This window comes from Ipomoea nil, unplaced genomic scaffold (genome assembly GCF_001879475.1).
Source record: "Ipomoea nil cultivar Tokyo-kokei standard unplaced genomic scaffold, Asagao_1.1 scaffold0268, whole genome shotgun sequence".
NCBI classification, from domain to species: Eukaryota; Viridiplantae; Streptophyta; class Magnoliopsida; order Solanales; family Convolvulaceae; genus Ipomoea; species Ipomoea nil.
Window position 1 is genome coordinate 1,107,501 of NW_017616696.1, and position 23,363 is coordinate 1,130,863.

Consider the following 23,363-nt stretch of genomic DNA (forward strand, 5'->3'; position numbering starts at 1 on the left):
ATTTTCAATGTGGGATCAAAATGATCCAGCATTATTTACAAATGGAGCCCGAAGCTCCCTTTTGTCTTCTTCTTATTATTTTTAATTTTAAATTTAATTTAATTTTGTATATCGTTTTGTTTGGATTATTATTATTATTATTATTATTATTATTATTATTATTATTATTATTATTATTATTATTATTATTATTATTATTATTATTATTATTATTATTATTATTATTATTATTATTATTATTTGTAATTTGATTATTTATAAATTCGTCAAAATTATAATAAATTCGTCATTTTAACATTTTAACTTTAATCAAAACACCAAAATATATTATATAATAACACAACAATTTGCTCCAAACTGCTAAAAACTAATACAACACATACATTTTGGGTTAATCTTCCACAACCCCAATTATGTTTATAAGAGTCTCATTGCTCCTCTTATATAGAGGAGCTCTCTCTTTTCAAACATTGTAAATGTGGGATCAAAATGATCCCACATCATTTACAAAGGGAGCCGGTGGCTCGCCTTTGTTTTTTTTTTTTTTTTCTTTTTTGGTTAATTTTAATTTTATTTTGTATATAGTTTTTTTTTGGATTATTAAAATTATTATTATTATTATTATTATTATTATTATTATTATTATTATTATTATTATTATTATTATTGTTGTTGTTGTTGTTGTTGTAATTTGATTATTTGGCAAATTCGTCAAAATTTTAACAAATTCGTCTGTTAACATTTTATATTTAATCAAAACACCAAAAATATTATTTAATAACTTAGCAATTTGCTCCAAACTGCTAAAAACTAAAACAACTCATATACATTTTGGGTTAATCTTTCTCAAACCCCCTAATAATTTTTTTTTTAAAAAAAAAAACTAAAATAAGAAGCCATTAAGATAAGGTTTCTTAAATAAGAGCCTTTTGATACGTAGGGCTTCAATAAGTTGAGAAAGTTTACATGTTACAGGGTCAATCGAATAGTTATGTTGTGGAACCGTGTCCACCTTGCAAGGTGGACATAGTTCTATGTTTATAATTACTAAACTATATGTTCATTATTATAAAGATATATATTCATAATTTTTGAACTTCATATTCATAAGTACGTATTTAACTCTATATTTATAATTACAGAACTCTATGTTCATAGTTACTGAACTATATGTTCATAATTATAAAGATATATATGCATAATTTTTAACTTCATATTCACAATTATTGAATCTCTATATTCATAATTACATAACTATATGTTCATAATTATGTTCACAACACTATGTTCATAATTATAGAACTATATGTTCATAATTTTTGAACTATATATTAATAATTATTAACAATTTTTGAAATGTGTCTACATTGCAAGGTGGACACATATCCACAACATAATTTGTCAGGTTAATAGTACTAAAATAAAAATAAAAAAAAATAAAAAAAATAAAAAGTCTTTGGACTTCTCAATACTTGCCCATATTGATGGGCAAGCAATTATATGTTTGTAAATGCCCCTCTTATATAGAGGACTTTAAGAGCTCATCTTTCAAAACATTTCCAATGTGGAATCAAAATTCAAAATGATCCCACATCATTTACAAAGGGGAGCCCTTTGTCTTCTTCCTTTTTTTTTTTTTTTTTTTTTTTAAATTTTAAATTTATTTTGTATATAGTTTTGTTTGGATTATTACATTTGTTGTTGTTGTTGTTATTATTATTATTATTATTATTATTATTATTATTATTATTATTATTATTATTATTATTATTATTATTATTATTATTATTATTATTATTGTTATTGTTATTGTTATTGTTATTGTTATTGTTATTGTTATTGTTATTGTTATTATTTTAATTTTAATTTTAATTTTATTATATTATTATTACATTACTACATAGGATTTTTATTATACTTGAACAATAATATTATCAATTATATTATTATATTATAGAATATAATACCATACATAATGTTACCAATTATGCAATATTATCAATTAATAAATTTTATTTAATTTCCATTTGACATTTACTTACCAAATAAGCTTTACTACAAAAGTTTGGGTGAAAAAATGAAATAGGATGATTTTGTTGTTGTTGTTGTTTTTTTTTTTTTTTTTTTGAAAAGGGATGATTTTGTTTTTATATAATAATAATAATAATAATAATAATAATAATAACAATATAATATAATATAATATAATATAATATAATATATAATATATATAGATTAATTATTACCCTAATACTTAATTTATAATTCTGATTTTAAAATTCTTATTATTATTGTTAACATTAACATTTGATTAGTTTTATAAAAAAAAATGTAAATTCTAAATTTTGTATGAATAAATTTAAACTCTAATCCGACGCATTTTCTTATATGATTGTATAATATAATTCATTGTATATACACATAATATTTATTAATATGTATATAGAAAAGTTCTATAATATAATTTCATTAACTATAATTTATATTGATAGATTTATAATTTAAAAAGTTGCATTTAAATTTTGCATGATTATTATAGTGCATAAGTGTATGTGTTCTGTCGGGCCGGGGTGTGGGGGGCCCTTAGGGTTGGGGTTCAGTCTTTTGGAATAATGATTAGAAATATTCATGTTTTGTTAATTTAATAATTTCATTTCTTTAATTATATTTTATATTTTATTAATTGTAATTTAATGAAATTGTCACAAATATTTCTAGGGAAGAAATCTTATATTTCTCAATTTCTTTAATTATATTAATTATAATTATCAAATATTGTGGCAATTATCATAATAATTCCATTAATTATATTACTTATATTAATTATAATATTTGTAATAATCTCTTCCAAAATTTAAATACATTACCATAATAATCACACAAAATAATGAAAGAAAAATTATCAGAATAATTACCTTTAATAAAAATAAGGTAATTATATTAAAAATTAATTATATATTAAGGTAAGTATAATTTATTTCATGCCAATAATATTATACATTAAGTATAAAAATATATATGTATATAAATTATCATAATAATTACACTAAAAAAGGTAACAATATATAATTATTAGGTAATAATATTAATAATTAATTATTAAGGTAAGTATAATTTATTAAAGAGGGGATATAATTTAAAAAGTAAATTATTTATTAGATTACCTAATATAATTGTCTTACTAATTGATTCCATGCTACTATGTATAATTCATATATTTGAAAACTTTTTAAATCAAAATATCTATTAATTGCCTTAATAATTAAAATAATTGTTAGTCAATCAATATTCAATAGTACTAAAAGTATTATTTAAATTTTTATACATAAGATATAATATTATTAAATCGAAATAATTAAAAATAATGTGTTCATATTACAAAAGATTTTATAATAGTAATTTTTATTGCATAATAGAATTTGGCAATTATTAAACATTGTTTATGGTAATTATTGTATGACATTTAATACTAAAATTATTAGGTAGAATTTTTATAATTAAGGTATAATATTCTTAAGGTACAATATTACTTATATATGGTTTACCCGTATTAACCATCACTATATTAAATTAATATATAATTATTTTAATATAATATATTATTAAATCTAAACATATGATTAATATTTATTCAATATTATTACGGAAGTATTACAATTATAAATTTTACTCCGTATTAAATTTTAAATGGCTTAGCATATCGAAGCAAACATGGTAAGTCAATAACATTATTTTACATTAGTAAAGTGATTTTATATCAAGGAATGTCAGATGAAGAATAAAATCAAAATAATACTCTATTGAAAAAAAAAAAACCACAGTACTTAATCATTTTTTTCCTAAAAAAAAAAAAAATTAAATGGCAAGAAAAACGTGTTGAAGGGAGAGACAAACTACTCTCTTATTACAAAAAATGTACACTTTCAAGACGGAGAAATTGAATCGAAACAAAGTTCAACGCTTTTATATTGACAACTAAAAAATGCTTTTAATTTCATTTTGGTTTTTATTGTATTCTTAGTATGCTACCCTCTGTAAGTCTATATCTATTTACATATACACATAATTCGTCCCTCGATCACAAAACTTTATCATCTTGATGAGCAAGGAACTCTATTGCTTCCCGATCAATCTTTCTAGATCCGTATCTTCTCCACAAAAATAGACAAAAAAAAAAAGATATCAACATTTTTTCTTATGAACCACTTTTGTTGTTTAAAAACCATAAAATACAAAAAAATAAAAACAAAACAAAACCCAAAAAGAAGAAAAAAAAAAGGAAACTAAGATGATGAAAACCTCACCAATGCAAATCACGTATCAACCTCAACTGTGGAAGATCACAGGATGATTAGAAGTCTATTGCTTCCCGATCAATCTTTCTAGATCCGTATCTTCTCCACAAAAATAGACCCAAATATATATATATATATATATATATATATATATATATATATATATATATATATATATATATATATATATATATATATATATATATATATATATATATATATATATCAACATTTTTTCTTACGAACCACTTTTGTTCTTTAAAAATCAGAAAATACAAAAAAATAAAAACAAAACAAAACCCAAAAGAATAAAAAATAAAAGAAACTAAGATAATGAAAACCTCACCCGTGCAAATCACGTATCAACCTCAACTGTGGAAGATCACAGGATGATTAGCAAAAATCAATGAAATAATTAACCTTAGTTGGGGTTGTGTATGGTCATATAAGGTGTATTTATACACAATGGATGAGATCAAAAGGGTTTAGTATTGAAATTATAAAATGGTAAGAGATCTCAAGAAAGGTAAAATCTTTAATATTATTGAAATGCCATATTTGTCTAAATATTTGATATTACAAAAATGGCCCTAAGTTTTGGAGGGAAAACTTGGCTAGGAGGATTTTACTTTTATATATATATAGATTATTCCTATTTGAGAGAATAGTTAAATAGACTCTTAAATTTTAGCTAAAAGGGCAATTAAGCTCTTGAACTTTAAAAAAAGAATAATTAAATACTTAAAGTTGTCAAAATGAGTCAAATAAGTTCGATTTACGGGTAACCAACAAATTACCAGTAATAAAATCACGTTGACCACCTTTGACCACCACCATTAAAATCAACTTCTGGTGGCTTTTCCACCGGAGAAGACGACCGGTCGTCTTCACCGGTGAAAAAGCGGCCAGTCCGGTCGCCTTGTGGAGAAGGCGACCAGATCTGTAATTCTAAAGGCTTTTTGGAGCCAATTTCGTGGGGATCACAACAAACGGTCATGTTCCTCAACCATCAAAATGAAAATTTTCTTCGCCTTCAATCCCTCATTTTCTCCGGCTATAATGGAGATAAATGGAGAATCTGGGTCATAAACCTACTACCAAACGCCCTTGTTCTTCGACTTTAATATCAAGGTTTTTCCCAAATCTCGATGTCTACTTGCCGGCGGCAACAGAGAAGAGAAAAAGGTGGTCATTCTCCCCTCACTCCCCTAATATGAGCTTCAATTCTCAAGCTTTCTCGAACAGAAATATGGAAAATGGAAATCTAGCTAAACGTAGAGATCGAATTGAATTAAGATATGCAATCAACGGTGCATTTTACAAAGTCTTCACCATACTTCATCAAGCCATTGAATTCAGATATGCTTCCACTTTGTTTCTTTTGTTCCAGTATAATTGTGTGCAACAAAGCATACAATTTTTTTTTTAAAGGCAAATGTTTCGGTTCCGGTTTGCAATTTGGTAGAACCGTGAACCGCCAGTTCGGAATTGGAACCGAACCATGGTCACCTCTAATCCCACCTAAAATCAAATGTTTTTTCTGGAGCTTATGTTCAAATGTTTTCCCAACAAAGGTAGCGTTACGGTCTAAACACGTGCTAGATGATACTACTTGTGTTTTCTGTGGGGATGAGGGAGAATCAATGGCACATATTTTCTGGCATTGTGAGTTTGCTAAGAGGGTGTGGGCTGGTTATGGTTGGGACTGGAATGAGGTTGGGGATGATGATTTTTGGGGCTGGCTTATTGGGGTTGTGCAACAGCTTAGTAAAGGGGAGTTGTCTCATTTTGTGGTTGTTTGCTGTGGGATTTGGGGAGCTCGTAATAGACGTGTATGGGATGGGGTGGGGGAGTACGCCTAGGGAGGTTGTGCGGGTAGCTTTGGCTTACTTGCATGACTGGCGGGCAGTTGGGAATACAAGTACTGGAGATAGGTGTAGCAAGAGTTTGGAGGTGGCAAGATGGCAATTTCCAATGCATGGCATGGTGAAGTTGAATGTAGATGCTGCCTTGAATCAGAATGTGAATCAAATGGGTTTGAGCTGGTTACTACGGGGCGATGAGGGGCAGTTGGTGGCGGCAGGAGCGGTGGGTAACGAGGGGATCGAGGTTGCCACGGGAAGTGGAGGCTTTGGCGGTTCGGGAAGCTCTTAGTTGGCTAAAGCAGCAAAATTTTGATGGGGTGCAGTGTGCTCAACAACTCATTGTTCAGATCCATTAGAAAAATCGGTTGCCTTATGGTTTAATTCTTAAAGATATTTCTTCCTTGTCTCTTTATTTCAAAATGTGAGCCTAAAGTTTATAAAGCGTTCTGCTAATCATGTTGCTCATCTTTTAGCTAGAAACACTAATGCTGTTTTGGGTAGCCGGTTTTGGTTTGATACCGGCTCCTAGCTTTATGTATTGACGTTATGGTGATTTAATAGAGTGTGGTTTTGTTTTTCAAAAAAAGTTACAACATCTCTCTGAACTGGAACCTGATTTTAACAAATCGAAATCGGAACTGGGGAGTCATTCGCACATGATCTTGGAATTAGGCCTTTGTTCACATGAGAACACATCTAAAATGAGGATATTAGGACAAATCCTATCTATTGAATGCAAAGATTTGAGTGGATGTGATTGATTCAAAAATATATGATTGGATTAATGGGATCATAATTAATAAGGACATAATCTAGACTATACATAGGATTTAATTTCGAGTAGAATTTGATTAGGATGTTATACTTGATTTTAGAAAGAGTTAATTACAGCAATGGTTCTCCGACTATTGTGATTTTTCAAATGAGTTAATTCCAGCAATGGTCCTCTGACTATGTTGATTTTTCACAAGAGTAAATACCACCTATGGTCCCTCGAGTTTGGTGGCATCGCCATCAATGGTCCCTAACTTCCGTAATTACCATCCGTCATCCTCCGAGTTGTCAAAAGTTACCTTCTAGCGTCCTTCCGTTACTTCCTCCCGTCTCAGCCGTCAAAATGGAGGATAATATTGTCATTTGATTTATACGAAAAGAGTTAATACCAGCCAAGGTCCCTCGAGTTTGGTGGTTTGGCCATCTTTAGTCCCAAGTTTCCATATTCCATTATTTTCCTTCTTTCATATTCTCTTCTTCAAATGTATTATTATTACTATTATTTATAGTTATTATTAAATTCATATTATTATTACTATTATTTAAAGTTATTATTGTTATTATTAAATTATTATTATTATTGTTATTGTTATTATTATATTATTAGAATTAAATTATTATTATTATTATTATTATTATTATTATTATTATTATTATTATTATTATTATAATATTCATATTCATATTCATATTATTATTATTATTGTTATTGTTATTATTAAATTATTATTATTATTATTATTAGTATTATTATTATTATTATTTATTGTTATTATTATTTTTTTAAATTATTATTACTATTATTATTGTTATTGTTATTGTTGTTGTTGTTGTTGTTGTTGTTGTTTTTGTTGTTGTAGAAATGTACAAATGCTATTATTATTATTATTATTATTATTATTATTATTATTATTATTATTATTATTATTATTATTATTGTTATTGTTATTGTTATTGTTATTATTATTATTATTATTAAATTCTTATTATTATTACTATTATTTATTGTTATTATTATTATTAAATTATTAAATTATTATTATTATTGTTGTTGTTGTAGAAATGTGCAAATGCTATATAGGATGAGTGTATTTAATAAAATCAGAAAATTAGAGAAATAAAAATCTGGAGGATTGGAAAAATGGAAAACTGAAAAAATGGAGAAGGAAAACTGGAAAAATGGAGAAAGAAAACTGGAGAAATGGAGAAATGAAAAATTGGAAATGGAAAAACAGATAAATGAAGTAAACGACCCCTATACATTTGTAAATTTTCTTTAATATTGTATAGGAGAAGAGGGAGTTCGAGTTGGAAGTTGAGAAACCACCAACTTTCTTTAATATTGTTTAGCCAAGTTTGGGACTAAAGATGGCCAAACCACCAATAATAATAATAATAATAATAATAATAATAATAATAATAATAATAATAATAATAATAATAATAATATGAATATGAATATTATAATAATAATAATAGTAACAATAATAATAATAATAATAATAATAATAATAATAATAATAATTTAATGCTAATAATATAATAATAACAATAACAATAATAATAATAATAATTTAATAATAACAATAATAACTTTAAATAATAGTAATAATAATAAGAATTTAATAATAACTATAAATAATAATAATAATAAAAAATACATTTGAAGAAGAGAATATGACAGAAGGAAAATAATGAAATATGGAAACTTGGGACTAAAGATGGTCAAACCACTAAACTCGAGGGACCTTGGCTGGTATTAACTCTTTTTGTATAAGTCAAATGACAATATTACCCTCCATTTTGACGGCTGAGACGGGAGGAAGTAACGGAAGGACGCTAGAAGGTAACTTTTGACAACTCGGAGGATGACAGATGGTAATTACGGAAGTTAGGGACCATTGATGGCGATGCCACCAAACTCGAGGGACCATAGGTGGTATTTACTCTTTTTCACAATTAGTCCTCGACTTTTAATTTGGACAATTTAGACACTTGACTTTCGAATTCTTTCCAATGTTGGTCCTTCTGTCAAATGAAGGTTAAGTGGAAGTTAAATTAAGGGGTAAAGTAGTCATTTAACATGCTAAGTGTATAATTCTCCTTTTATACGCCAAATTAATCAAAATACCCAAACATCCCCATGAATGTGATGGTGACTACTGTGTGAGCAATGGCTGCCGTAGCCAAAGTAGCTTACTACTGTGCAGAGCATTTTGAAGCGTTTAATAGAGAAGCAAAAGGTGAAGCAGAAACAAGATCAGTGGAAGTGGCGGAGAACCAATCTGCTGATGTTGGGTAAACTACTAAACTCTATCGTTTGTTGTCTTGCAAAATTGCAGATTTATTACAAGTTTATATTTTTGGCTTAGTTTGAGCAGCCACCAGAGAAGATTTGGTGCTTCAACTTTGTGATTTTACAAAGCTTGAGTTTGTAAGTTTATTGTCAACATAGATATCATCAATCTAATTATCCATTCTACTAAAGGACAAAAAACTCCAAATTTAATTTCTTTTCCAGATATCATTAACACTTGGATATGAAGGGACAATCTCTTGCGGGTTGTTTCCTTTGCCATTTTCATCATCATCATCATCATCATCATCATCTTATTATTATTATTCTTCTTCTTCAGCTTTACCTTTCTTCTTCTTCTTCTGTCCTTTCTTTTTCTTCCCCACCAACGCCTTGTTTTTTGCTGCCGCCGCGACCTTGAATGAATTGGAGGACAGAATAGCGGCTCTACGTACTCCGGCACAGGAATCAAATCCACCGGAATGTCATCAATTGTGCCGCCATTCTGATCAATCGTGGCCTTCACCCTCTCCGCAATCTCCGCCACCATGAAATTACTCTTCTCCACCTCCAGAACTTTCCTGGCATCTCTGAGAGCCAAATCAAGGCCCCCAGAATGTCAGTTGTGCCGCTGTTCTGCTCAATCGTGGCCTTCACCCTCTCTGCAATATTTGCCGCCATGAAATTATTCTTCTCCATCTCCAGAACTCTCCTGGCATCTCTGAGTGCCAAATCAAGGCCCTTGGAATGTCACTGCGCCGCCGTTCTGATTAATCGTGGCCTTCACCCTCTCCGCAATCTCCGCAGCCATAAAATTATTCTTCTCCATCTCCAAAACTCTCCTGCCAAATCAAGGTGACTGAGAGCCTCATAACAAATGGCCCTCTTCAAAAGCAGCTTGGTGTACTTGGGATTAATCTCCAGAACCAAATTGCACTCATAAACCGCCTTGGTGTACTTGGGATTAAGCAGGAACACAATCCCTTCATATTCAACCAGACCGTGGTGCCCAGCGCAAGTGGAGAAGAAAGCAATTACAGGAAATGTCTATTTTAGCCCCTTCACTAACCTCTAACAAACGGATAGTTAATGGAAGGACCAATGTTGGAACAAATCTGATAGTCAAGGTTCTATTTCGTCCCAATTAAAAGACAATGACCAATTTTAGAAAATCACAATAGTCAGAGGACCATTGCTGGAATTAACTCTTTTTCAAATTTAGTCATCGTCTTTTAATTTGGACGAAATAAGCAGAAGACGAAGACGAAGAGAGAGAATGACTTCACGCAAAAGTTCTGCAATGGCGGCGATCTATGACCGCAGACATATTTCAACGACAAAGAGTTTCCCAACAAGCCGGGCTCCGTCTGCAACGGCTCAATGGTGAACGCCGGATTGGTGGTGAACCACGACTCAGAAATTTGCTCTGACATGGGGTGGTCGGCCTCCGGCATGGCAATGGAGATAGCGAAGAGTTGGCAACTGTCAACGGCGCTGAGAAATGAGATATTGTTTCAACGTGGCATTGCTCCAATGACAAATAATAAAAGAATTCAAAGTTATCTTAAATTCATCCCTAAAAATATGCCTAACTTACCGAAAATATAATATTTACAATTAAAAATCGGAGGAATCGCACTTTTGGTCCCTCAATTAATGTCAATTCTGCAATGTCATCCCTAATTCCCAATTTGGACATAATTGGTCCCTCAATTATTCGTCCACTAAGCAGTTTTGGTCCTTCTGTGACTATGGCCGTTTGACACCGTTTAAATCAAGGGTAAGGGTGGAATTTCACACATCATTGGTTTTACTTAATCATTCTCAGCCCGTTCCTCCGCCATTCTCAGCCATTTCCGCCACCACACATGAAGAACCCTAACCTCCGCCATTGACACCTTTCCACCACTTCGAATAGAATACGCTATTAAGGACGCCATCCGCAATGTCTTCAAGCACTATCGGGTCAACACAATGGATGCCAGAAGTGTGATGTTGGTGCGGCGAGGTTGCTCCGGTAAAGATGTCATGGAGTACTGCGAATCCAGGGAAGAGATATAGAGCTTGTCCACATTATGGAGTAAGTTTACAAAACCATTATAATTAAATACCGACCAGAAAAGTTACAAAATTTCAGTTAATTTGTGTTTGTTTGTTACACTTCCCATCAGGGCAACGACAATTGTTGGTATTTTGAGTGGATTGACAACGATGTCTCCGAGCGTGTTTCCAGAGTCATTAGAGGGCTATTGAAAAGGTTGGATAAGAAGGAGATGGAAATCCAAGAGTTACAAACACTTATTGAAAAAGAAAATGGTGCGATGAAGAAGATGAAGTTGGAGTCTAAATTTTTATTTTTTTATGGGTTTGCACTTGGTATTGCAGTTGCCCTTGTTTGTGTGGGAATTGGGATGGAAACTAGTGAACAAAGTCCCAAGCTTTTCCAGTTGAAGTAGTATTTAGAAATTAGTGGTACTATGTAAGAATTGTTTTGAGGTTCAATTCCAGATTTGGTTGAGTTTAATGCTAAGCAGTTTTATGTAAGGAAATGAAACTTTTTTTTAGTTGAATGGCAAGTATATTTTTATATTGAGATGAATATTAAGTATATTTGAATGGCAAGGGATTGTAACCAATTGTTAAGACCCAAAGCCACTGTCTAATTCTTAAATACAAACTGGAAAACTGCACACCAAAGTAGTAAAAAGTGTCTACTGGGAAAGTGCCTAATTGGCAACCAATTGTTAAGGCCCGACTGAACTAAATCTACTGACTAAAGGCCAAAGTATACAACAAAATAAACTGCCAAAGAGTAGACAAAAGCAATTCATTAACATGTTAAATTGAACCACCCTATCAGATCAAAAGATCAAAGTTTACAAAAGATCAAAGTTTACCAAAAGATCAAAGATTACATAAGTAACCACTTCTACCAAAATAGACCAAAATAGACCAAAATGCATCAAAAGTTTCATAGTTTCATATTACTACAAAAATACACCAAAGTTCACATTCAGTTTTGTTTCTTCATTTGAGTAGCTTTTTTTTTTCTTGCCTCTCTCTGGACTGCATTAGCTTGTTGCAGGCTTGAGGCTGTTACAAATTTTTTCCCTGCTCTTGTGATGACAGTTGGAGTAGCACTTCCACTTGGCTGTTGTGAAGAAATAAAGTGGGACAGTGGAGGGACTTGGCTCTGAACTAATTGTGATGGTTGAGATGTCATTACCTCCTGCAATTCCATAACAAACAAGGGTAAATTCAACTGACTGTCAAACTAAAAGTATTAAATGCTGATGGTGGTCATTAACTTACCATCTCATCAAGTACAAAAGTTGGCACTTGTGTCTCAACTGGGATATCCTCAAACTGGCCTTGAATGTGTACATCACCCTGTCCAACTACCACCTCATCCATCTCATGTACCTACAAATCAATAACATTAAAAAACAAGGCAGTTTTATTTACAAAACAATGCAGGTCCAACTAATACCTGTGGTGGATTGTTTCCTTTGCAAGTTGCTTCATTATGTCCTTTTTGACCACAAACCCTGCACCTTTTGACTTCTCCAACTTTCCTTGTTCTTTGTGCAAGGCTGTCCTTCTTGGTTTCTTCAAAAGGGCTGATCTTTCTCTTTTTTTTAGGCCTCCCAGGTTGTGTCTTATATTTTGGGGGGAGTGGAGCTGGAAGATTGGTTTTGGGCCACAACTCAGAAGATGAGATTGGTAGTATTGCTGGCTCATATGCTCTGAAATAAGAGTCCACTGTATAGCAATTGTGTACATAGTCTTCTGGTCTTTCCCTTTGTTTTCTTATAGCTGCAATTGCATGACTACAAGGGATGCCTGTGAGATCCCACCTTCTACAGCTGCACTGTTTCTGGAGTAAACTCACCTTGAAGACCTTAAAATTCTCATCATCTACTTGGTACATGTTTTCAGCAGACTTATAAGTATTGTACCTGCATGCCCTATCCTTTTCCTCTTCTATCAATTTGCATATCTTTGGACAAATCTTCATCGGATGATTTTTTTAGTCTTTCTCTATTTTTTTGCATCCTAGTCATAAGATATATTCTTAACTTCTCACACAAAGTTAAGATTGGTTTATCTCTGAAATTTAGGATAGTGCTATTCCATGATTCACACAAATTGTTAAGTAGCAAATCTGTCTTAGGAAATGTACTAAAATATGCCCTACAATAATGTTTAGCATCTCTTGCAGCTAACCAATCAGCAGCCTTAGCATTTATCTCCTTTAACTCCTCCATTTGCCGCTTATATTCTGCTTCTGTTGTTGCTTTACACACTGCCCACAGTTTCTGCTTGAGTACATTCCCACTGAAACCATCCTTTACAAAGTTAGCATGCATGTGCCTAACACAGAATCTATGCTCCATTCCCGGAAACAATTCTTCAACAGCAGGTATCAATCCCTTTTGCTTGTCTGAAATCAATGTCCAAGCATGAGGGTTACTTGAAATATTAAGATCACTGTCCAATCGTTTCAAGAACCATAACCAACTGTCGTTCAATTCCCCTTCAACAATGGCAAATGCTATAGGGAACAAGCTGTTATCTCCATCAACACCTACAGCACTCAAAAGTTGCCCTCCCTTCTGGCAACCCTTAAGATGACAACCATCTAACCCAAAGAAAGGTCTACATCCTCTCAAGAACCCTTCTTTGCAGGCTGCAAAGCAAATATAGAGTCTCAGAAACCTAGGTCTTCCATTGACAGTAAACTCACTATCAAGTTTCATCTTCACAGAAGTTCCCGGATTGCTTCTTTTCAATTCCTCACAGTAATCATTGAGTAAGTTGAATTGTTCTGAAACATCACCTTCCAGTTGCTTAAGAGCCTTTTGTTTAGCCCTATATGCCTGGTGTTTACTGACCTGACATTTCAAATTTGCCTTCACATGTTCTTGAAACTGTATTCTACCCCATTCTGTATTAAGTTTAATTTCATCCTTGTACATTTTGGCTAGAAAACCAGATTTCACAGTTCTATTTTCATCTTGATCCCCACATGTGTGTTCTGGAATGTATGTTTTAACCTGAAATGGACTTTTTGGATTGCTTCTTGAGGCAAAAATTGTCCAGTTGCATATGTCATTGTGTCTACACACAACCCTCACTCTACTGCTTTCATTCTTTTTAAAGTGGATATCTTTTCTCCTAGTTGCCTCATAATATTTAACAGCCCATTTAAACTCATCTGATGTTTTGAAAATCATTCCAATCTCAAACTTAAAGCCTTCTTTTTTCAAGTTCCTTTCTTCAAAAACATTCTGTACACCACTGTTTCCCCCATCAGAATCTTCAGAATTCTCTAAACTCTTAAACACCTCTTCAGACAATTGGCACTCTACTTCTTGTACTTCACCCCCTTCCAGTCCAACAGCAGGATTGACCTGCTTAGAACTAGCCCCAGTGTCCATAAGATTAGGGTCTTCCTCACCTTGATCTTCACCTTCAACCTCATCCTCATTTTCAGAACTCTGGTTTATTCCATCATAGAGTAGGCAATCATCTCCCAATTCTCTAGATATGTCTACCTCGTAATCCCATTGGTCATCAAATAAATGTTCAACAAATATTTCTACCTCCTTGTTGGGTGGAACCTCTTCAACTAAACTAACTATGTCTGCATCATTCAGTAGAGGCTTAAGATCAGTTTTTGTTGGCTTCTTCCTACCCTTACCCTTAACCTTAACCAGAGCTCAAAATTGCACCTTTTTATCAGCATACCTCAATTGTTTCACCATTCTCCTTAAATCTAGTATACTGCCCTCATCACAGTTGAAATGGTCAAAGAACTCAACTCCACCATCCCTATAACCAACAGTTGGATGCCATACTAAATCCCCACCAATATGGAGTTTTATGCTAAAGACAGAGGATTCTTCACCAACATCTATACAATGCAGTAAAACAATTAATTGCAGTGAAAATGGTCTACTTCATAGGTCCCAACAACACAGAATAAATGTAGGCACTTTTAGATGCACTTTGGGAAACTAACACAAAATACATATATTCAATTCCAGGCAAGTAAAAATGGTCCCCATATGCTTTCCCCTTTTTCGCTTTTTCTATTACAGTACATGTGTTTCCTTGGTCCCCACCAAACATTAACATAGAACACAACAAAATGCACATGTTAACATCAATAGTAAGACAAAATACATTGCCAGTTAAATGTGCGAACAACAAAACAAACAAGCAGTTAGAATTAAAAAAAAATTAGGGTTGAAAACTTACAAGTAGGAGTGCTGTTTAACCCATTAATTCTCCTACTAGTCATTGCGGATGGCGTCCTTAATAGCGTATTCTATTTGAAGTGGTGGAAAGGTGTCAATGGCGGAGGTTAGGGTTCTTCATGTGTGGTGGCGGAAATGGCTGAGAATGGCGGAGGAACGGGCTGAGAATGATTAAGTAAAACCAATGATGTGTGAAATTCCACCCTTACCCTTGATTTAAACGGTGTCAAACGGCCATAGTCACAGAAGGACCAAAACTGCTTAGTGGACGAATAATTGAGGGACCAATTATGTCCAAATCGGGAATTAGGGATGACATTGCAAAATTGACATTAATTGAGGGACCAAAAGTGCGATTCCCCCTTAAAAATCCATATAGATTATCATAAATACCTTTATTTATGGTAAGGGTGTCCTCATTTGAACATATATATATATATATATATATATATAGTCACAATTAAATTTTCATGTAAGTTTCACTAATTAAATAATGTAAAATATTTATCAAATTTAGAGTTAATATTTAGCACATTTAAAATAAATGTCCATCCAAGCTTTAAATTATAACTACATACTATATCAATTGGAGTATTGCAGCGGCTCTCATTAGTCATTGCTAACCAAATTTACAGTCCCAACTAGAGTTTAAGCATCTAAAAAGAGTGCCCAAAACATGCATTCTGAACTTCACTACATAAGAAAACATTCTTTTTTTTGAAACATCTACATAAGAAAACTAGAAACTGGAAGCAACATAGAAATGATGGTCAATGACCTCAACAAGATGGAGAAGTTTGTGAGACCAAAGGAAATAGACCTGTCTGTCTTCTTGGAGAGCTGCAACTGAACCACCCTAAAACCCTGAAATCCTCCAATATACAAGTAACATCCGATCCAATACAAAATTATCGCATTTGCTTTTGAGGGACAAACCGAATTCCTTGTTTTCCTAGTTCTATGTTCTGGGTCTTCCCATCGTCCAAGGTAACAGCAACAACTGAGGTCCCTTCAAAGAATTCTGTTACTTTTCCTCTGTGCCTGGGATAAAGGAAACCGAGAAAGAGAGGAAGTGCAATGAAACCCAGACTTGATAATAAATATCGTAAAGAGAAAAACATGTAGTCAGGCACAAGAGTCTCCCGCTATTTTATTTTTATTTTCAAGATAGAAAACTTACCAGGTATTATCTGATTGCTGATGAACTTCCACTCGCTTTCCTATTGCATCTTTTCCCAACTTCTGCAGTATCCAATTAGCATCCATCATCTCATCCATCGAATTGTCTTCGTACCACCTCGGATCAGCAGTAGCTGAGGATTTCTCCCCAAAGGGTGATGGTCTCTTTCGTTTTGACCTTTGACCCTTGATCACACCCTTCTCGTCTTCTGTAGAAGCCCACGCATTATGACCATCCGGATAGGGATTCTTGAATTTAAGTTTTAACAGTGGTTTAGGGTCCTTTTGCACGGGATGAGTTGGAGGCGTGCTATTTCTGTCATCAGCACGCGAATCATCGGTGACACCAGGTTCGCCTCCGGCATGTCTCGCTGAAGACACTTTGTTGCCTCTACTACCGGGAACCTGGATCACAGTCCTCGGAGCAGCCACGCTACCCTCGTTGCTTCTTTTTCCCGCAACTATAGATGCATTCAGTGGGGAAGCAGATGACCCGTTTCCAGTTTCTGGACTAGGTTTCTTGATCTTTATTAAGTGACCCTCTTTTCCCCTAACTTTTTGTCCTTGCGTTTGATCTGCTCTATGTCCTGTGCTTATTATAGAGACATAAAATAAAATAACGAGCCTAAAAGATGGACCAACAAAAATTAAAATGGAATTATCACGAGACTTGATAGAGAATCATTACCTTTTCCCCCGGTGGCTACAATTTCCTTCCTTTCCGTGTACTCGTTCAGTTTCTGTTGACCCAAATCCTCACTACCTATTGAGCACACGGAGGAAATAAATATATAAGGATTCAAGAAGGACAACTGCATTACCAAGCACTCCATCTATTTTTGAAATTTCATTTTGAACCATTATCAGTTGTCCACACTCCAGATGCAAAAAATGAATTTAAAACATTTTTTTCATCTCATTTTTCTACCACAATATATATATATATATATATATATATATATATATATATATATATAGAGAGAGAGAGAGAGAGAGAGAGAGAGAGAGAGAGAGGAAGGTTCAGGTGTGGCGTCTTACGGTGCGGCGTCACCAATAGTTCAACAAATATACACCATCAACGTTAGGAAAATACACCACAAAAAAACACACAAATTAGGTACGCATCACCAAAAGCACACCATTAGGTGCGAGTAAAAACACCATACAGTGTTCAGAAATACACCACTGGGGGTGATGAGTTATATGGTGTATTTTTTTGGATCTGTTGTGTGTTTTTTGGTGTTTTTTTGAATTTCATTGTGGTGTGTTTCTCTTACACTGTTGGTGCATGTTGTTAACACGGTTGGTGTATTCTGAAATTCCGCCGCACCACCGTACGGGAAACCCCGCCGCCTTTGAACTTTCTTCTATATATATATATATATATATATATATATATATATATATATATATATATATATATATACACACACACACACACACAAAAGCATAAGAATATAGCATAGAGGCCATACCATTTGAAGTAGTCAAGTTTTGTTCTCTTTGACAGCTTGAAGCCTCAGACTTAGGAGAACCGGTTAGATTTTTATTCCATGTACCCAAATGTATAACAAGCTTTGTTCCTTTAGTGGTCTTAGACGTTGTATGAGTTCCAACGTCTTCATCACTTGTACTGTGATGCTTGTTGCCTTTTATTTGGACCATTCTAGGTGCCCTGTTCCCATTGTTAGCAGTAACCTCGTCGATAAATTTGTGTTTTATAACCCCCGCCTCATTAACTGAACATATCCCCTCCGTCAAGCTACCAGCAATAGCGGGAGAAAAACAATCACGCTCTCCACTTCTGCAAGCCCTCGTTTCTTCGTTTGTTATAATATCACCGGATGGACCATCGGTATGCCCTTCGAAGCCCAGATGTGCTTCTACTTTACCAGTTGAAGATATCTGGTGCCCTTTATTCTTACTGTACTTCTTGTTCGAAGATTTCTTCCCATATTCCTTGCTCTTCTTGGGGGATTTTTCAGCTAGACCTTTGAGAGAGAACTTCAAAGAACGGCCATATTCGTTCTTTGATATCACAGGACTGTCCTCGTCATCAGAGAAAGGTGAAATCGAAAATATTTCTTCCTGAGTGGGCAATCCAGCAGCTGCCCTCAAACTTGCGATCAAATCCTTGTCAGCTTCGTCTTTCCTCCTCCAAAGCTCCTGGACAGCTTCCTCGAGATTCCTAACCTGGAAACATCGGGAGAAAAATATTGCAGTAATGGCAGTGGAAAACTTATTTCGAAAAAGCAGTCATATTTGAAAGTTGAAACACACCTGATAACAGTCCCCACGACAAGTTGGACATGCATACTGGAGATTTCCATCTACTTGAAACTGCAAATATTTCTCATCACTGCAAGGAAAATTGCCAGTAAGGTAAAGCAACCGTGAATTAAATATCAATGCACAAACCAATAAAGAAAAGAAAATCTTGGGAAACTGGAGATAAAAATTAGTTTCACATGCTGTACAGAGTTTAATCAGTTTATGTTTTGGAGACTCACAAAACTATATGTTTGATATTATTTCAGAAAACCCTTCTCTGACTCTTTTTTTTTTTTTTGTTTACACAACACAAAACAATCATAAAGTCGATGTAAGAGCAGATCAATAATTATGAATTAGTAGGGGCAACCTTATTACTATATGGGTTTTTTAAAATTGGGAGGGGCAAATTACTAGTATAAAGTATTACTAATCAGGATTCAGGATAAAAGATAAAATGTATACCTAATGCCATCACATTGGCAGTGCACCCAGCGCTGACAAATATCACAACAAACCATAGGTGTTGATTCAGAATCTCTATAAACCTGCAATCCAAACAAGTCAATTAACTTATACTTTGAATTCAGATGAAATATAGACGTCGGATCAGCAACTTTTTCTTAGAATTGTATTAATATTCCATAGAATCATCCTGATATCCTACCTTCAAACAAACAGGGCAATAGTTGCCCTTCACAAACAATCTTCCACAAGCATCACAACAAGTGTACCCCAGAAACCATCTGCAACGTTTCATGGCTATTATCAATTTTCAGACTAACCATAAGGTGGGAGCAATAAAACTTTTGTGTTTGTCAGGAAAAAGAAATGAAATAATAACAATTCTAAAATTATAATGCATCAAAAGTTTCAGTCTTAATTAGGAATTGGTCCAACAAAATGGCTTAACTCACAACTTAAACAAATCAATGAAACACAAAAGTAATCCCCCAAACCACAAAAAGAAACTGTTTCTATACAAGATGTTATACTAAATTGATTCAACCAATAGAAACCGTATCATCTTTCACAAAGCTCCAAAGAGTGCTTAAAACTACATACCTTACACTTAGACCATTCCCTGGAACAGAAGAATTACAACTGTGACACCTTGTGTGCTTTGGGCACAAATAAGGTCCACTGCTAACATTCTGCACCAAAAAATAAATTATACAAACAAAACTTTTCCATCTTAGGATTATATAAAATAGAAAAAAGCAAGGAATAAAAATCCACCTTGTGTGGAGGGTGCATACAGTAGCAATGGTATGCTGCATCACATCTTTTGCAGAACATGAACTTATTTGGATCTCCAGATCGCCGACAGGCCTAATAGACAATGAGAATGGTCAAAGCAGTGTAAACATATAGGCAAGAGGCAAAGGAGACATCGTGTGAAACGCATAGCTCATCCATTGGGTGTTTTAAGTCACTAGTTTATAGGCATTTTTCCTCTCTTTCTCCCATCTACCAGAACAAAGAAATATGGGCAGAAGGCACTAATTTCTTCAAAAGATGTCTTCCTATGTATCAGTCAGCCAGTCTAGTTTTATATTTCTTGGGTGCTCTGCAGATTTGAATACTAAAATGTAGTTTGAAGGTGGATTACAATGCTACCTGCCTACCTATCAAATCAAAAGAAAGATATGCCATGAACCTATGAGTCCTGGAAAGGTGGTCAATCCCTACTATGTTACACCAAATCACTACCCTTATTAACAGCCTAAAGAAGATATTACTCTTAAAGAATCCACATAGCATAAGCATAGCCTTTCCTAAATAAAAGAAACATGAAGAACATTCACCTCACAAATCCGGCACGATGGGCATGTCCAGGAACTCCAATGAAAAAGATCTGGGGAAAAAAATAAAGCAAAATAAATTTACCAAACACATACAGTTCAAAAAGTCAAATTCCTGAGGGGGGCTCTAGAAGAACCTCTATGTTGAGCCCAAGTTCTCAAGCAGCTGCGGTGATACTTCTTGCCACAAGTTTTGCATGACAACATTTTCTTTGCCTTTTCACTTCCATCATTTTCACCGCGAAAGCATAGTCTACACATTATTTTGGCATTTGATTGAGTAAGTTCTTCTCCAGCAGTATCTTTCACAGGCTCCTGCCGGAAGAAAATTTATGATTATGTCAATACAAGAGATAAATATGAATTATAACTAGTTCATGCCTCAGCTGTTCTCCCAGCAGTATTTTTCACCCCAATTTGACTTTTAAGAAAAATTGCAGCTAAAGGACAATTGAAATTCTTAGAATTAGGACCAACACACTGTGCTCTTTCAAGCATCACATATAAAGATGAAAAAACATAAATAAATACATAAAAACAAAAGTAAAAGAAAGTCAAAACAGCATAAACCTGTATTCCAACATCAAGAATTCAAGATCAGTAAGCAGCATATCCAAATGGAAACAACACTCCACTCTTTCCATCGATTTCATTTCAAGCAAACCCGATATACAACAGACCAACAAAAAAAAACCCACTATTTCACATTCAACCAATTAAATTCCTCAAATAATAATAATAATAATAATAATTAATGCCACTTGCACTTTTCAGAAAAAAAAAAAATGAAGAAACCCACCACTAAATTCCCAGACTCAAAACGCCTAGCATAATCCTCAGCCACCAAGGACGCAGCCGCGGCCTTCTTCTGCAACGCGGCCCGCTTGGTCTGCGCCGACAACATCGCCGCCGCCTCCTCCGCATCCGTGCCAGCATCACCACCGACAGCTAGCGACTGAGGAGGGGGAGGAGCAACCACGACTTTGGGAACCTTTACCTGAATTGTGGCATTCTCCCTAGCCCTAAGCAGCCAAGGGTCCTTGAGAAACTCCTCAAGCTTACCCACCTCCTCCAAGAACTCATTTTTCCCCTTGTCGCCCTGCAACCCCCTCGCAAACCCAAGCGGGCAGTAGCAAATCTTCCGACTGCGCACAAAAACACACTCAACAGCGCGAAAAAATGCCACAGAATGCGCATAGCTAGAGAGAGAGAAAAAAAAATTGGGGAGAGAGAAAAGAGGGAGAGGGAAAAATTATGAAATGAAAGAGGGAGAGGTGTTACTGTACCAGGTAATTGGGCAAGCTACATGAAAGGCCATACGAGGAGGATTTTGGCTTTGTCAAAATTTTTCAAGTGAGTTTAAGGAGTGTTGGCAAATATTAGATTTATTTCGAGAAAAATACTTGGGATTGAATAAGGAGAGAAGGAGGCAATGGAGTTAGGGATTGGAGATTTGAGGGGCTCCCACATAAATAATGTCACCTTATAACTTCACCAAATTCATAGTTTCGCCCCCATACTTTTCAGACCTTTGAGATTGGGCTGCTACTCCCTCTACTACAAACTCATTGTATTTTGAAACTATCCAAAGGATTACAATAAAAATAACAATAATAACTAACTAGTGTTGGAAACTTGGAATAGGTTTACCAAGGAACTCTACAAATGTCACATAGGAAAAAAAAAAATTAAGGGGTAGAGTAGCTAGCACTCATGGAATGGAAGGAAATTTTTTTTTATTACACAATTATAAGCTAAGAGACATTTTTCAAGAAAAATTAAATCTAACATTATATTAATTCTTGTATAAGTATAGTGAAAGTTGTATTGATAGGGAAGATAAAGTTCAAGGAAGAGCTTGAGAGATTTTTTTTTTTTTAAGTACTACTGACTCTATTACAATATAGTATATGTTCATAACTATTTTCTTCTTTCTCTAAAACACAAAGAGTCAATACCGCCTCCACTGGGGCACAAACGCATGACTTCCTATTTGGGAGAGCCACTCCATGCCACTAGACCACAAGGTCATTGACAGCTTGAGAGATTGTTAGATAGTCAGGAATTAATATACAAATAGTGGAAGGGGTAGATAGGAAAAGAAATAGTTATATACTAGGGTTAGTGAAAAGTGAATAAGCATCAAATTTTAAAACTTAAAAGATGAAATAAATTGTTGAGATTGTAATCATGGTTGTTAGAAGCAATGTGACAATCAATGTCTTATCGATTCGTGTCAGTGAATCGCAAAAAAAAAGAAAAAAAAAAAAAAAAACATGTAAAAAAATATTTCTAATCACAAAAAATTAGAAATCAAGTGTTTTTTGTCAATCCGGTTGTGATAAGTGATAACATGTAATTTTATTATATTCTTATGAACTGAAATGTACAGAAGGCATATATTTATACAAACATTGAATCAGTCTCATTCGTATTAGGAATAGGTTTAGGGTTTCTATTTTCACACTCTCACTCAAGATGAGTGTATATATTGTATACACCAAACTTGTTGCAAATATATCAAATTCTATGATCTCTAAGAGACTTAGTCAAGCTATCTACTAATTGATTAGCAAAATTAACAAAATCAATTGTAATACATCCGCATCAAGGGA

The 23,363-nt window shown here is 33.7% G+C and overlaps 1 protein-coding gene across 5 annotated transcripts in view; it reads right to left on the bottom strand.

Annotated features, from left to right (window-relative positions):
• Positions 1 to 22,190, bottom strand: part of LOC109147712 — a 26,867-nt gene extending 4,677 nt beyond the window's left edge. For 3 of the 5 annotated variants that reach the window (XR_002048704.1, XR_002048705.1, XM_019295371.1), the window contains exons 1-12: positions 22,035 to 22,190; positions 21,548 to 21,893; positions 20,886 to 21,063; positions 20,752 to 20,801; positions 20,183 to 20,275; positions 20,009 to 20,097; positions 19,611 to 19,689; positions 19,409 to 19,491; positions 18,953 to 19,031; positions 18,148 to 18,865; positions 17,361 to 17,435; positions 16,723 to 17,259 (exon numbers count right to left, since the gene is read on the bottom strand). Coding sequence is in view for 2 of the 5 variants with exons in the window: in XM_019295371.1 (XP_019150916.1) it covers positions 16,723 to 17,259; positions 17,361 to 17,435; positions 18,148 to 18,865; positions 18,953 to 19,031; positions 19,409 to 19,491; positions 19,611 to 19,689; positions 20,009 to 20,097; positions 20,183 to 20,275; positions 20,752 to 20,801; positions 20,886 to 21,063; positions 21,548 to 21,893; positions 22,035 to 22,066 (2,359 nt within the window). In the remaining 3 variants the exon portion in view is untranslated. Of the gene's footprint in view, positions 1 to 16,075; positions 16,535 to 16,673; positions 17,260 to 17,360; positions 17,436 to 18,147; positions 18,866 to 18,952; positions 19,032 to 19,408; positions 19,492 to 19,610; positions 19,690 to 20,008; positions 20,098 to 20,182; positions 20,276 to 20,751; positions 20,802 to 20,885; positions 21,064 to 21,547; positions 21,894 to 22,034 lie in introns of those variants that run through there. The other 2 variants (XR_002048701.1, XM_019295359.1) reach the window with 2 other exon arrangements.
• Positions 22,191 to 23,363: the final 1,173 nt, after the last annotated feature.